At 40.6% G+C, this 14076-nt stretch overlaps 1 protein-coding gene across 4 annotated transcripts in view; it reads left to right on the forward strand.

Moving 5' to 3' along the window:
- Nucleotides 1-14076, forward strand: part of dennd5a (DENN/MADD domain containing 5A) — a 263959-nt gene that overhangs the window by 69287 nt on the left and 180596 nt on the right. For 3 of the 4 annotated variants that reach the window (XM_078220715.1, XM_078220711.1, XM_078220716.1), the window contains exons 2-3: nt 10668-10739; nt 11654-11763. In XM_078220715.1, coding sequence (XP_078076841.1) covers nt 10668-10739; nt 11654-11763 — 182 coding nt within the window. The remainder of the gene's footprint in view (nt 1-10667; nt 10740-11653; nt 11764-14076) is intronic. The other variant, XM_078220712.1, reaches the window with a different exon arrangement.

Below are 14076 nucleotides of genomic sequence, written 5' to 3' on the forward strand. Positions count from 1 at the left end.
ATGTTCGTCACTACATTGTGGGCTGAAGGGCCTGTTCCTGTGCTGTTCTATGTCCTAAATGGGAAGGGATGCTGATAATTTAAATCCACAAGCAGGGCACGTTAATACAAGACTAGTAAAAATATACTCCTTGTTTTGTTGTTCACATTATTTGTTTCCTCTGTAAAGGGGAAACAAATTATGGGGTGATGATCTTTAAAGGATTGTCAGGAGATAGTTTGATGGGAATTCTGAAGTTGAGGAATAAAGAACCACAAGGTAGATACTTTAAATGGGAACAGTTTTGTTGTGGACTGGAAGTGAAATCTATTTTCAGGATGTTGGCTCACTCTCCCACTCGGTGATGACTGCTATTACAAATCAAAAGAATCCAGAATATAAATGAACTGGTGCCTGCACAGCTGTGCTTGAATATTAGGATATTGTGGCTACAGCGCTTAACTTTCACAGTCTCATTTTGGAAAGGCAGCTGTAGCACCAGCAAGAATAATGCGCTAACTGTAATTCTTGCATGTTTACGCAATGAGAAATGGCACATCTTATTTCACACTCCTCCGTGTATGTGAATATTGTTATGTTTTCTGCCTCAGGGACAGATCATTTCTTTTGCACAAAAGGGCCAATTGGGCATCTTGCCTCTTCCTGATGGATATTGATCACTAGCAAATATGCCAGAGTTTCGTCAATTTGTTAATGTAATTTTTATTTTATTGTTTACGCCACTGTCTCTGATTTGCTTGTTTCACATAAGCGTATTGGATGCGAAGAAATTTCCTCCAACTAAATATTGGGAATACTGAAACCATGGCTTACACACTCTGCACTGATTCCAGCTCGCTCCCTGGCCTCTTGTCTGAGGCTGAACCAGACTGTTTATGACTTTGGTGATTTTTTTGATCCTGAAATGAACTTCTGACTTCCTCTTCTTCAGCAGGGCTGACTCTGTAACATTGCTTGTCTCCACTTCTGGCTCAGGCCATCGACTACTGAAACTCTCATGTTTTGGATGAGCTGAAGTTTATGAAGTATGGGAGGCTAGCCAAAAAAGGTTTGCCATAGTCCAGTCTAGAGGTAACAAAAGGCATTGATGAGCTAAAACTGCTGTCAGCTTAATATTGACATAACCAAGGCTATCCTTTGACTCTTAGAGTGAAAAGGTCATGGATATTTGTAACTCCATATGCCACCTTGGCCATTAGCCAAAGTTAATCCAGAAGTGTGGACCTTTATATTGCTCAGCCCGGAGTTGAGCTTCGTTTGGGAAGTCTTTGGAAACTGGTAGATGTAGTATATTTGGATTTCCAAAAGGTATGTTATAAGGTGCCACATAAAAAGTTAATACATCGGGTAAGTACTCAATGTTATGGTGATATGCCAGCACGGTTAGATGACTGGCTAACTAACAGGAAACAGAGTCAGGATAAATGTTTTAAGTTTATTTATTAGTGTCACAAGTAGGCTTACATCAACACTGCAATGAAGTTACTGTGAAAATCCCCGAGTCGCCATACTCCGGCGCCTGTTTGGGTACACTGAGGGAGAATTTAGCATGGCCAATGCACCTAACAAGCACGTCTTTTGGACTGTGGGAGGAAACTGGAGCACCCAGAGGAAACCCACGCAGACATGGGGCGAACGTACAAACTCCACACAAGCAGTGGCCCAAGCTGGGAATCAAACCTGGGTCCCTGGCGCTGTGAGGCAGCAGTGCTAACCGCTATGCCACCGAGCCCCCATTGTGGTTCATTTTTAGGATGGAAGTGTAACTAGTGGAGTATCACGAGGATCAGTGCTTGGGCCTCAGTTATTTATGATCTCTATTCGTGAATTGGATGAAGAGACTGACAGGATTGCAGTCAAATTTCTTTGAAGATACAAAGATAGATAGGAAAGCAAGTTGTGAAGAGGATAAAACAAATCTGCAAAGGGATATGTGTAGGTTAAGTGTGTGGGCAAAAAAATGGGAGGTGGAGTGTGATGTGGGTAAATGTAAGATTGTCCAATTTGGAAGAATAGATAAACAGAATAAATAGAGAGAGACCTCAGAATGTTGCAGCATGGAAGGACCGGGGTGTCCTTGTACATCAATCATAAAAAGTCAACATGAAGGTTGGCAGTAATTAGGAAGGGAAGCAGAATGTTGGCCTTTATTTTATTGCAAGGGGGTAGAATATAAAAATAGGGAAGTCTTACTACATTTCTACAGGGCTTTGGTGAGACCACACTATGAGCTTTGCTTACCTTTAAGGAGGGACATACTTGCATTGGAAGAAGTTTAGAGAAAAGGCCGATTCTTGGAATAAGGGGTTTGTTTTTATGAGGAAAGGTTGGGTCACTTCTCATGGGAATTTAGAAGAATGAGAAATGATCTTATTGAGACATACAAGATTCTGTGAGGACTTGACAGAGTAGTTGCTGGGAGGATGTGTTCCCTCATGGGAGGATCTAGAAATAAAGGGTCTCTGAGATGAAGAGGATTTTTTTTCTCAGAGTTGTTAGTGTTTGAAATTCTCTTTACCAGTGATCAGTGAAGGCTGTGCTGTTGAATATAGTTGGAACTCAGTTAGGCAGCTTTTTAATAAAACTGAATATGCTGGAAATACTACCTTCAGAACTGGGAGAGATAGAAATGAAATAGCTTCAAGTTTTGTATGCATCCATAATTACAGACTCACCTGTTTTGAGGATAATCGTGGAGGAGGTGTAGTTACCTATCCTTACTGATTGTGGTCTGTGGGTTAGAAAGTCTAGGATCCAGTAGCAGAGGGAGGAGCCAAGCCCTAGGCCACAGAATTTGGAGATCAGTTTTGTAGGAATAATGGTGTTGAAGACTGAGCTGTAGACAATAAATAGGAGCCTGATACAAGTGTCTTTGTTATCCAGAGTTGAGTGTAGGGCCAGGGAGATGGCATCTGCTGTGGACCTGTTGTGTCGATGGGTGAACTGTCGTGGATCCAGGAGACTGGAGTTGATCCATGCCATGACTAATCTTTTGAAGCACTTCATGGTGATGGATGCCAGAGCCCCGGGCGATCGTCATTAAGGCATGTTGCCTGGCCTTTCTTTGGTAAGGGATGATGGTCCCTTCTTGAAGCAGGTAGGGACCTCGGATCGGTGTAAGGAGTGGTTAAGGATGTCTGCGAATACCCCTGCCAGCTGTCCATGCAGGGTCTGAGTGTTTGCCCAGGTATCCCATCCTGGGCAGTCACTTCCTGTGGGTTAGTGACATTTAAGACTTATCTGGATAGACACATGAACAGGCGCGGAATAGAGGGATACAAATGGTTGGTCTAGATAGGACAATGTGATCGGTGCAGGCTTGGAGGACCGAAGGGCCTGTGCTGCACTGTTATTTGTTCTTTGTTATTTAAATTATTCAAAGGAAATGGTGGCCTAGTGATGATGTAATTGATCCGGTAATCCAGAGTCATGCAAAATACTCTGGGGACATGGGTTCAATTGCCACCATGTCAGCTGGTGGAATATAAATTTAATAAATCTGGAATATAAAGCTAGTCTCAGTAACGGAGACCATGAAATTACCGGTTATTGCAAAAAAAACTCTGGTTCATGAATCTCCTTTTTTAGAGAAGGAAATTTGCTATTCCTGCCTGGTCTCACAAGGAAATCAAGTTGAATTGATCTGAGTGAGATCTTTCAAGTTGTCGGCAGGGGAAATGCCAGAATTGTTCAGAAAATGTGACTGGATTCTCCCCCGTGTGGATGGTTTTTAAAAAATCCAGTTTATTGACTATACTGGTCCCCTTGTATATTCTGTTAAAGAAACACCATCTTTAGCCTTTGAAAGCTAGGAAGAGGCTTTCAAAGGAGTAAAGCAACTGTTTCTTTCCTCAAAACTGTTAGTGCACTTTGACAAATCTAAAAAACTGTTATTGACCTGCGATGCCTCTCCAAATGTCCATCTTTGGTGTCAAGAAATTCTACCAGTACTTGCATGGTGGACACTTTTACCATTGTTCCTGACCACAAACCACTCTTGGGTCTCTTCAAAGAGGACAAGATTATCCTGTCGATTGCCTTGGCAAGAATTCAGTGATGGGCATTAATTTTGTCCGCCTACGAATATACTTTCAAATCATGACCTGGAATACACATAACGAATGCAGACTCCCTTATCCGCCTACCTTTGTGAGAAAGTGTCACATGTACTCCTGTACCCCCAGACTCATCTTGGCATGAAATCTTTTCGACACATCACCAGTTTGTGCAAAGCACATCAGGAACTGGACTAAATTGAGATCCACTTCTGTCCAAAGTGAGAGACCAGATACTTGTGGGATGGGTAAATGAGCCAGTTTTCTCAGAAGTGAAACAATTCTTCACCTGCAAAAGTGAATTTCGTTGTCAGGATGGCAAGCCTGTACCAGGCACGCTGTTCCTAACTGGATTATATAGCATTCATCCTGGCATCTGAGATGAAGATGCTTGCCAGGAGTTACATGTGGTGGCCAGGCATTGATATTGAAGATCTCTCTGTGCAAGGTTGCTGGCTGTGCCCCACTACACCTTGGGAATGGACAGCCATGGGCACACATCCATATCGACTGTGTTGGTCCATTCCTGGGCACCATGTTTTTGGTTGTAATTGATGCACACTAAATGGATGGAGATTTTTTGAGGTGAAGTCACTTACATTGTGTGTTGCCATTGAAAGATGCCTTTGAATTCATGGATTACTCACTGGAACCGTATTCACAAGTGCTGAATTTCAAAACTTCACCAGTTTCAATGGCATTAAACACTTCAGAACTGCGCATTACCACCTATTAGTTGGATTAGTTTGAAAAAAAGTTTGAGGAGGCTAATGTGGAGCATAAACATGGGCTTGAATCTCTGGTTCTGTGCTACAAATACCATGTACGACTATGCAACATCAACAGAAACTCAAGAAAAATGGTGAAATTTGTGTGTCTCTGGAGTTTTCATAGATCTTCCAGTAGTTGGAATAGACAATTGGCCGAAGTTTAATGGAAATTCAACTCCAAAGTCAGTAACCTCTTGAGTGACTTCACCAAGCAGACTTTGAATAATTTTCTGCCAAGTAATATATCTTGCCCAGCAGTACTGTATAACTTTGACTGTTAACTGCAATTCAAGGCTCTGTGCACTGGGTCTCTTGAGGAATGTCATTTTTAAATGAGAAGATAGGTTTGCATTTGATCAAAAATATTAACATGTATCATTCTTGTTTTTTGGCCACTTACCCATTTATCATCTGTACTTTTTATTTTATTTGGTGATTTGCTTCATAGATATCTCAGTTCCTTTGATTTGTGCCCTTGTGTTTCACTCCTCTTCCATACACGATACTGAGGTCATGCCTTCAATCACCTATTTCCTAAGATCTGTAAGTTCCTTGCTAAACCTCTCTGCCTTCTTAACCTCTAAGATCCATATCTTTAACTAAACGTTTAGCCACCCATATTACCATTCAAATGGTAGGATGCTATCAAAATGAATTTTACAAGTAAAATCAAATTACCATGTATTTTGTAAACCATGTCTGGGCAGTAACTAAGAGAAAGGAAAGAATAGGCAACAGGGCGTTATTTGCAACTTGGACACCGATAAGGTGTTGAAGAAGCAGCAGTGAGAGAGGCAGCCATCCTCAGGAAGCAGTTCAGTCAGAGAATAGGGCCTGAAGGCAGTAAAAGAGCAGGGGAGAGGGGCAGCCACCCTCAGGAAACAGCTCAGCTAGAGATGAAGTGCTGAAGACAAAAGCCAGTTTGTGCAAAAGATTGTTTTTTTCACTTGAACTGTACGGTGTGGTAATCACTGACTAGATTTGACCAATAGGTTTATATTGTTGTTTGGGAAACAGGGGGTCTCAGCAAAGTTTAGGATTATGGGGGAAACAGAAACTTTTGGGTTTTCAGTCTTTGACGGGCTAAGTGCTTTCTGTTAATTTGCCGAGGCATAAGACTGTTCTTTGTAGTGTTTTATTATGCTTCTACTTTAATAAATACATTTTTAAAATGTTTAACAAACGATAGGTTTGAGTTTTCACTGTTTCTTTAAAAGTTTCTTGCAAGTATCCAACCATACACACGCCACAGGATACCAGGTTGGAACATTCTAGCACAGAACATTGGGGTTTTGTAACAATACTAATGTATCTTCTTTAGACATACCATTCCTTCTTGTTGCATTACACTTCCTTGAAACATTCTTTCTATGCTAAAGACACAATATAAACCATAGTTGTTAGGAAAGAGTGACACCTCCATGTGGTCATCTTGGGTATGATGTTTGTTCTGGGTAAGAAGATTGCTGGCAGGTTTTTTTTCAGGCCCGGTTTTGCTCTGAATGTGCCTTTTCTTAGTCTATGTTGTTGCTGTTTGTGGATGGCTATACGTTGTCTATTTGCCTACCTGGGGGGGGGGTGTTACCTGATCTCCCTCTGTTACTTTCCAGAACAATGTGGCTGAGGTGGAAAACTCTGCTTAATCTAGGTGGAGCCTCCTCATTTTGAACTTTCCTTGGTGTTCAATGTGAGCTGTGTGTTACAATATACCGAGACGATGGGAAGATTTTCCAGAGCTGATAGCCCCAGGCAGGATTTGTGATGGTCTGTTTAATTGAATGTGAGAGCCAAATCAAGATTCTTGCTGAGTGTCAAGCCCATTAAGACCTCCGTGATGGGGGTCTTATGGCTGAATTTCTTCTGGGAAACATGGAGATCACTCTTAAGATGGTGATTTCAGGCAACTTTCTGTTAAAAATATTTATTATTGTCTGTGTACTATGAAACCTTTGAAGTGGCCTAGTCACATATTTACTATCCTTACTCCCTAAACACTTGGAATCCTTCAAAAGCACAGCAGCACTCCATTCTTCAGTAGGGATTGCCCTTGGTTGTTTTCAGAAGCCCCAGGTGTCACCAGATGTCTTTGAAGTGCTTTGATTGACAGATCAGTTTCAGTAGGAGAATTTCCCTTTGTACCCTGAATGATCTGCAGGTGCTGTCTGACCTCACTGAGCTGCTTTGATCGACAGCTCCAGAGCATTTCGAAGAGCTCATTGTTGATACAATGAGTTCACACTCTATTAAGCCTCAAGTACTTCCTCTTCTCACCATAGCTTTTCAATTTGGCCCAGTTTTTAACATTTCTTTTCAAATCAAGCACAAATGCTTTCTGATAACCTTTTTTACAGTTTATTTCTTGCCCATAAAGTTTCTCACTGAATCTATATGCTTCATTCTTAACACTTTTTTTACTCCAACTATATCTTTTGTTTCTCTCTGCCAAACTTCAGACTGGAGATACTGTGCTTTTTATCTCTGAGATAGAGGAAATTGAGGGAAGATTTCATTGAAGTGCATAAAATTATGAGGGGACCTTGGCAGATGGGATATGGAAGGACCTTCTCAGAAAGGCAGAGGAGTTACCAGGGGCATAGATTACAAGTGAAAGGCTGAATGAATAAAGGGGGGGGGCGGTTGAGGGGAAATAAGTTAAACCCAAGAGTGGGGTTGGAGAGGGGGGGTGGTTGGTGGCGGTAGAGGCAGAAAGCTTCTAAAATGTGCAGAGCACAGTTATCCATGCAAAGAACCATGATATATGGGGCTACTACCAAAAACTGAAAAATGAATCCCTTTCAGCTGACAGACACCTGACGGGCTGAATGGCCACCCCCTCTGCTGTTATTTTCTTTGTTTTTGCTTCTGCAGAGTTTTCTAAATCCACAACCAGTAGTAAAGCCTGTCCTGATGACATGTCCCCTCTGGCCATGTCAGGACAAATCTCCCAGAATCCTTGGACGACTGAGGGATGGGTCTCTTTGTTTAGAAATTGTCTCCCTCCTGCATCTGGCTGTGTGGTTTGCAAAGCCAGACAGCCTTTTTTCTTCCTGACCATGCAAAACTGCTATCTATCTGTGACATTTGTTGATTTGAAGCCTGTAACCTGATGTGCCTCTGCACATCTGCCTAAAACGCAGTGTGAAACACTTTTGAGATGATTTTATGAGAAAAATTTTAAGTGTCCAGCTAGCGTGAACACGGGAGAGTTTCAGATCTATTTTTTTGGGCGAGTCTTTACTCTGAATCTTATGGACTTAGACATTGAAAAAAAATGGGCTTGACCGCTTCCAGCCATTAGAGATAGTGGGTGGGGCTTAAATCGCCAGCCAGCTTGCTCTCGCAGCAGAGGGAGCTATTGCATGTGCAGACCACTGTGGCTGCATATGCTCAATTGCAACAACAGAGGCTTGACACAGAGAGAGAGATCTGTCAGGCATCTGCTGTTGCTGCCGGCCTCAATGAACCTCCGCCAGCTATCGTGGGGGCCCGCAGCTGATTACGAGCCCCACACCGCCCAGAAATATCGTTCCTGCTCTGTCGCCCAGACCAATCGTGATGCAGAATGGCAGCAGGGCCTCTCTCCCTCCCCAATTTGGGCTGGCCCCTGCCCCCCATAGGTCCCACCCTTTGGCACTGTGCCAAGGTGCCTGGCTGACACTGCCCAAGGGGTACCCCCCTGCCTTCTACCTCCCAGGGGGAGCCTCAATGGCCTCCAGTTCTACCGGCAAGGCCATCACGACAGTTCCCCGTGGCTGGGGGCTAGGTGTTTCCCTCACCGGAGAGAACTTCTCCCGGCAAGGCCACAAAGGCAAGTGAGCCAGGATGATTGAGTTCTGGGCTCACTAATCACATGGAAAAACTGTTCAAATAAATGTAAATAATGTATCCAGCCTCTTTTGCCGGAAATGGGTGAGAGGCTGATCACGCTGGACATCCAGTGCCAGTCAGATTGCAAGAAACTGGGGACAAGCCAGTAAAACAGCGACCATTAGCATTTTATCCAGATAGGAATTCTGATGAGCTATTCTTGACCCTGACTCTCTTCTTCTTAGCAGTAAATGGTCAGTTTGCAGCATAAATGTTTACAACCCAATTCTTTCAACATCTTTCTGGGACTTTGAGAACTCCGAGACTGCTGCTATTGTCTCTAACTGAACATCCTGCACCAATAGGGCTGAATGGCCTCCTTCTGCACTGTAGAATTCTATGATCTATAATACTAGGTTACCTATTAATCTTTAACTGCCTGAGTGTCTGTTGTCAAGCAGATTTCTGAACTGGTCACTTGAATTACTGTGCACATGCACACATCCCTTAGTTTGGAGAGGATCCTGAATACACAACCCGCAATGTAAGCCTATCCAGGTATCCCTGCCCCTGAGCCAATGCCAGGACAAACCTCCTGGAAACCATAGATGGCTGTGGGATGGGCCTCTTCAATAGATAGTGTCTGCCTCCTACATCTGGCAGTGGTAGTTCACAAAGCCAAGCAGCATCTTTTCTCTGCTGACCACACAAAACTGCTGTCTGTCTGTAACATTTATTAATTTGAAGGCAAGCCTGTGAACTGATCTCAAAAATGGCTTCAAAAATTAAAGACTGAGCAATGTTATGAACCTTGTAATTGTGGCATGTGCCATCTTTAAATTGATTAGTTATTAAAACTACAAATTGGCAGATGTTGAGCATTGTTATTGTGAAAGGAGAGAAATGAAGAAGATAGATCATCATGCCATCAATTTGTTGAGTTGTTGAGATTCTTGTAATGGAAATCCGGATAAGTATTCTGCAGATTGTTTTGTTACTCGATCTTTGCTTATTTGTTTTTAGAGTTCTGGTTTGTCAGAATTTGATGTGTATCCATATTTTATTAAGTTTTTATTCAGAGCTTGAAATTAACAATTGATTATCGGTTTTGGAGCAAATTTTAGTTGTGGAGCAGCTGACTTTTGAATGCAAATAATTTTTGTACAACTTTTAGTTTATTTTTTAACCATTATCATTTAGAAGTCCATTCACGAAAAGTTGAGGAGAAATGTGTTTTTTTTAACCTCTTGGGAGCTGCATTCAAATTTAGAATGCAGCCTGTTGATAGGTTATGAAGATTCCACATAGATGGTTTTGATCCAATTTTTTTCTGCAAAATGCACTAATGAGTGAATTTAAACTTCTTAAATCACTCCAAAATAATTTTAAAGCTATCGGTTTGTTCTGAAGTGTATTTCGATATTTTGCTGTTATGTATTAGGAGTAGATTGGATAACAGAGAAAGTTTATTCTTTCATGAGATACGGATGTCGTTGGCAAGGCCCGTATTTGTTGCCCCTCCCTACTTAAGTAGATACTACTTTAGTAGGTCATTTCAGCGGCCAGTTAAGAGTCAACCACATTGCTGTAGATCTGGTGTCACATGTAGGCCAGACTGGATAAGGATGACAGATTTTCTTCTCTAAAGGACATTAGTGAACCAGACGGGTTTTATAACAATGATAGCTTCACGGTCACCATTACTGAGACTAGCTCTCAATTCCACATTATTATTCATTGAATTCATAATCCACCACTTGCCATGGTGGGGTTTGAACCCATGTCCCCAGTGTGTTAACCTGGGCTTCTTTTTCCTCCCCTCCCCACTATCCTGATTGTATTTATTAAAATTGTAAATATTATATCTGTTATGAAAAAGTATGCTAATTATTCTTCTTCAAAGCATCCATTCAATATTTGTACTGGTCTAGTAACCTTATCCCACTTGATTAATATTTATGTACTCATTTCCTTTCTCTTATTATATGTATCACAAATCAATTTGTAATTAATTGTTATTTTATTTGTTATATAGCTTTATGCCAGTTCTTACAGGCTTCTAAAGGCAGAGATGGTGCTGGCCGTGTCAGTTCAAGTACAGACGAAGGTAAAATCCCTTCTGATGGTCCTATGTCAAGCTTGTGACTCTAGTGACCTTTCAATCTTTTAACTTTCCAGTTCCTTCTTTTCACAGCAATGTTGCTTAGCAGCTGACGGGACTTCCAAATTGTATTTTAGGCTCCTAGCCTGGATACAGCTCTTGGAATAGCCTTTAAATTATTTTTGTGGTGATTTCAGGAAGCTCTTTCTCCTTCTGAAAAGATGCAGTCTTTCTTTTGTACGCTTTTCTCTTTATGTAATGAAAAAAGCACAGCAAGCTTTTAGAACTGATTTTGTTGAATAAAGACTGCTGTTAGCAGTACTTGTAGCTTTCTGTTGATTACTCCCTTTGCAGTACACTAATAATTTCAATTGGGGATAAACATTTTAATACCATTAAATATTAACATTGTTTATTTGTTAACCTATTGGAATTTTAAAGGAGTAGTGGAAAAAAATTGGCTTCTGTTCAAAAAAAAAGCATCAGATTCACAAAAGAGTAAATACTTTCTGACTAGTAGCACATACATATTGACACAAAATTATGACTCTTAAAACTTGTGAAAAGATCTTTTTCTACCATTTTTTCCCAATCAGAGCAACCAAAACAATTGAAACTGCACTATATTTAACTTGAAATTATGGAAATGAGTACTGCACCTTTTAAAGCTTTATGTGCATTTAAAGCTTTATAAATTCTGGCCTTAAATAATACTTTACTGTGTTTGTTGTGTAAGAATCTTTGTGCATCCTTGACGACTTTTATAACCAGTACGTTATCAATTCTGTCTTTCCCTTTGTAGGGTGACTTACTGTGATTCAATCTATTCTTTCTTGGATTTTGGTCACTTCTGTACTGTTGTGTTTGCATCCAGGATGGAAAACTTTTATCAGTTTGTTTGTTTGTTTTCTTTGTTTCAGGTGAAAACTATGAGCAGAGTCCATTGCGAAGAACTTTTAAATCTAAAGTGTTGGCTCACTATCCAGAGAATGTGGAATGGAACCCTTTTGACCAGGATGCTGTTGGGATGGTTAGTATGTATAGCATGTTCTGGGAAACTGGTCTAAATCCAAACAAACAAGGGAATTTTTATTTCCCCATAAAGTAAATAGGTTTCCCTGTTTTTGCAAGCTGAACCCCTGGGTGGGGACATGCTCGTCTGGTGAGATTGTGATCTGGGCCTTGCGTTGAAGTGAAAGTTCGAGCTGAAGGCAGGTGTTTCCTCATGTTGAAAGGCAACAATTGGAATGCCTCCTTTTTCCTTGATAGAAGCCATAAACGTAGTCAGTTATTATTGTAATTGGGCAATACATATAGCCGAGGGGATACAAATCGGGGAGGGAAGATAAATTAAATTGCCACTGAGCAAATTGTTGTTCACATGATAAAACATGGAATGGATTTGAAAGTCTTTGAATCATCTTAGAATTGTCTTTAAAACAATCAAATGCAGCAATGTGGGGTGATTAGAGTCTTTACAGATGGACAAGTTATGACCAACCAAATGGCCTGCCTCATCTGGAAATACCTTCTGAAGTTGTGTTGGGTTTCCTCTATAGCCCTTGTATATATTAAATACTGTAACATCTCTCATCATTCCTTCCATTAACTTGCCTACCACTGAGGTTAGATTCACTGATGCATGGTTCTGAGAATGTGTTTCAGCTTTGGGACACTGACACAAAATCATTTTGGAACACCATGAATGACAGATCTATAGAGAGGTAGACTAATAGCTCAAATACGTTTCTCTGGAAAAGTCTGATGTTGGAAGGTTAAATATGAGGGACAGAACAGTATAATATAGCTTAACACAAAAAGCAAAGTTTTTGCAGCTACTGAGTAGAATATTTTTCTTAAATGTCTTGTGAAATACAATGGACTCGATTGTGGTGCCCCCTGACTGAAGGGGATAGGTAGTTTGATATCATGTGGCTCATGAAATAAGTGAAAAGGCAGAAGAAAATTAAGACAGTTCTTTTATGTTTATGTGCTAAGATATAATGCAATAACGATTTAGCAGCTTCATTTTGCTTCAGTCCTTCACACAGCTATGTTGTGGACATTTCAGATTCAGTATACGATAAACTCCTGCTGCTATAAATTCTTTTGTTCAAAGCATGTGCCAAAAATTGAATGAAACAATTAAGTAAAACATCATGGGAGGCAGTTTTTACTTTTTTAAAAAAAAGAATGAATGGACGGGCATTTCAAATTAAATGACTTGAATTGAAAATTGTCTGAGTTTAGTATTTTTTCCCTAAAATAATTTTCTTTGCAAAAAAAAAATTGATCTCTCAGTGACTGTTTTTGAAACATTAATAATCTTTCTAGTATCTCAATCGAATACCTACCCGAACCGGATAAGATCTTATTGGACAATTTCACTTGTATTGGAATTTGTTTGTAAAAACACTGACATGCATTTTATAGTCAACAGTGAATGACTGGGGCCTGCCATTCACTATGCTTACAACTGCATACACACTTTTTACAGCTATTTGGACAGCAACCTGCTATAGTCAGGCACCTAATTTGACGCAGCATTTTCTAAGGGGATCTAAGGAGAATATGTGTTGATGGTTGAGGGTACAAAGCTGATTGCACAGATGGTGTTGTGGGCTGGGAAAGAATGGGGATCCAGTTGCGTTGGTCTGGGATGTTCTTGATTGTGGTGGGGGATGAGTAGATGGAAGAGTGTGAGGAGCCAATTGTGTGGCCTACAGTTGGGGATGGATGGTGGTCCCAATCACTGAAGAGGGAGGGTGAGGATTGCTTGCCCATATTCCACATTCATTAAAACATCATGTGGGGGAGTTGGGGTCCTGTTTTTTTTTAAAAACTAACCATTTGTTTTCATGAGTTGAGATTTTGTTAGGGACCAGATCAGAAACTCCAAGGAATATTATGAAGTTAGTCAAGACCCTAACTTTTACTTTGATTTTGGCATTAGGGTGAGCATAAGTTATTTCACTCCAGGTATGATTCAATTGATCCACTAGGAAAATTTTATCAAAACAAAATTTATTTGAGAACACAGTTAGAATATAACAAAGAATTAGCATGGCTTTTTAGCAATTTAAACACTTAAACATGACAAGTTATAACTCTCAACAGCTAGCTATCTTTTATAGTTCCAATTGTAAGCAGCATCTCAAAGACATAAATCCCTTGCTCAGAACCAGTTAGCACCAAAAACCAATATGCTCACATGGGTGCTAGATTTCCAGCCTTTAATACCTCTGGACAGAGATCCAGAAAGACGTTTCCAGAGAAGGATATATCCTCAAGCAGCAGAACTTCAGAGAAATAAACCCAGTCTCTAGCAGATCCCAGATTTCAG

This window comes from Mustelus asterias, chromosome 9 (genome assembly GCF_964213995.1).
Source record: "Mustelus asterias chromosome 9, sMusAst1.hap1.1, whole genome shotgun sequence".
In the NCBI taxonomy this organism is placed as follows: domain Eukaryota; kingdom Metazoa; phylum Chordata; class Chondrichthyes; order Carcharhiniformes; family Triakidae; genus Mustelus; species Mustelus asterias.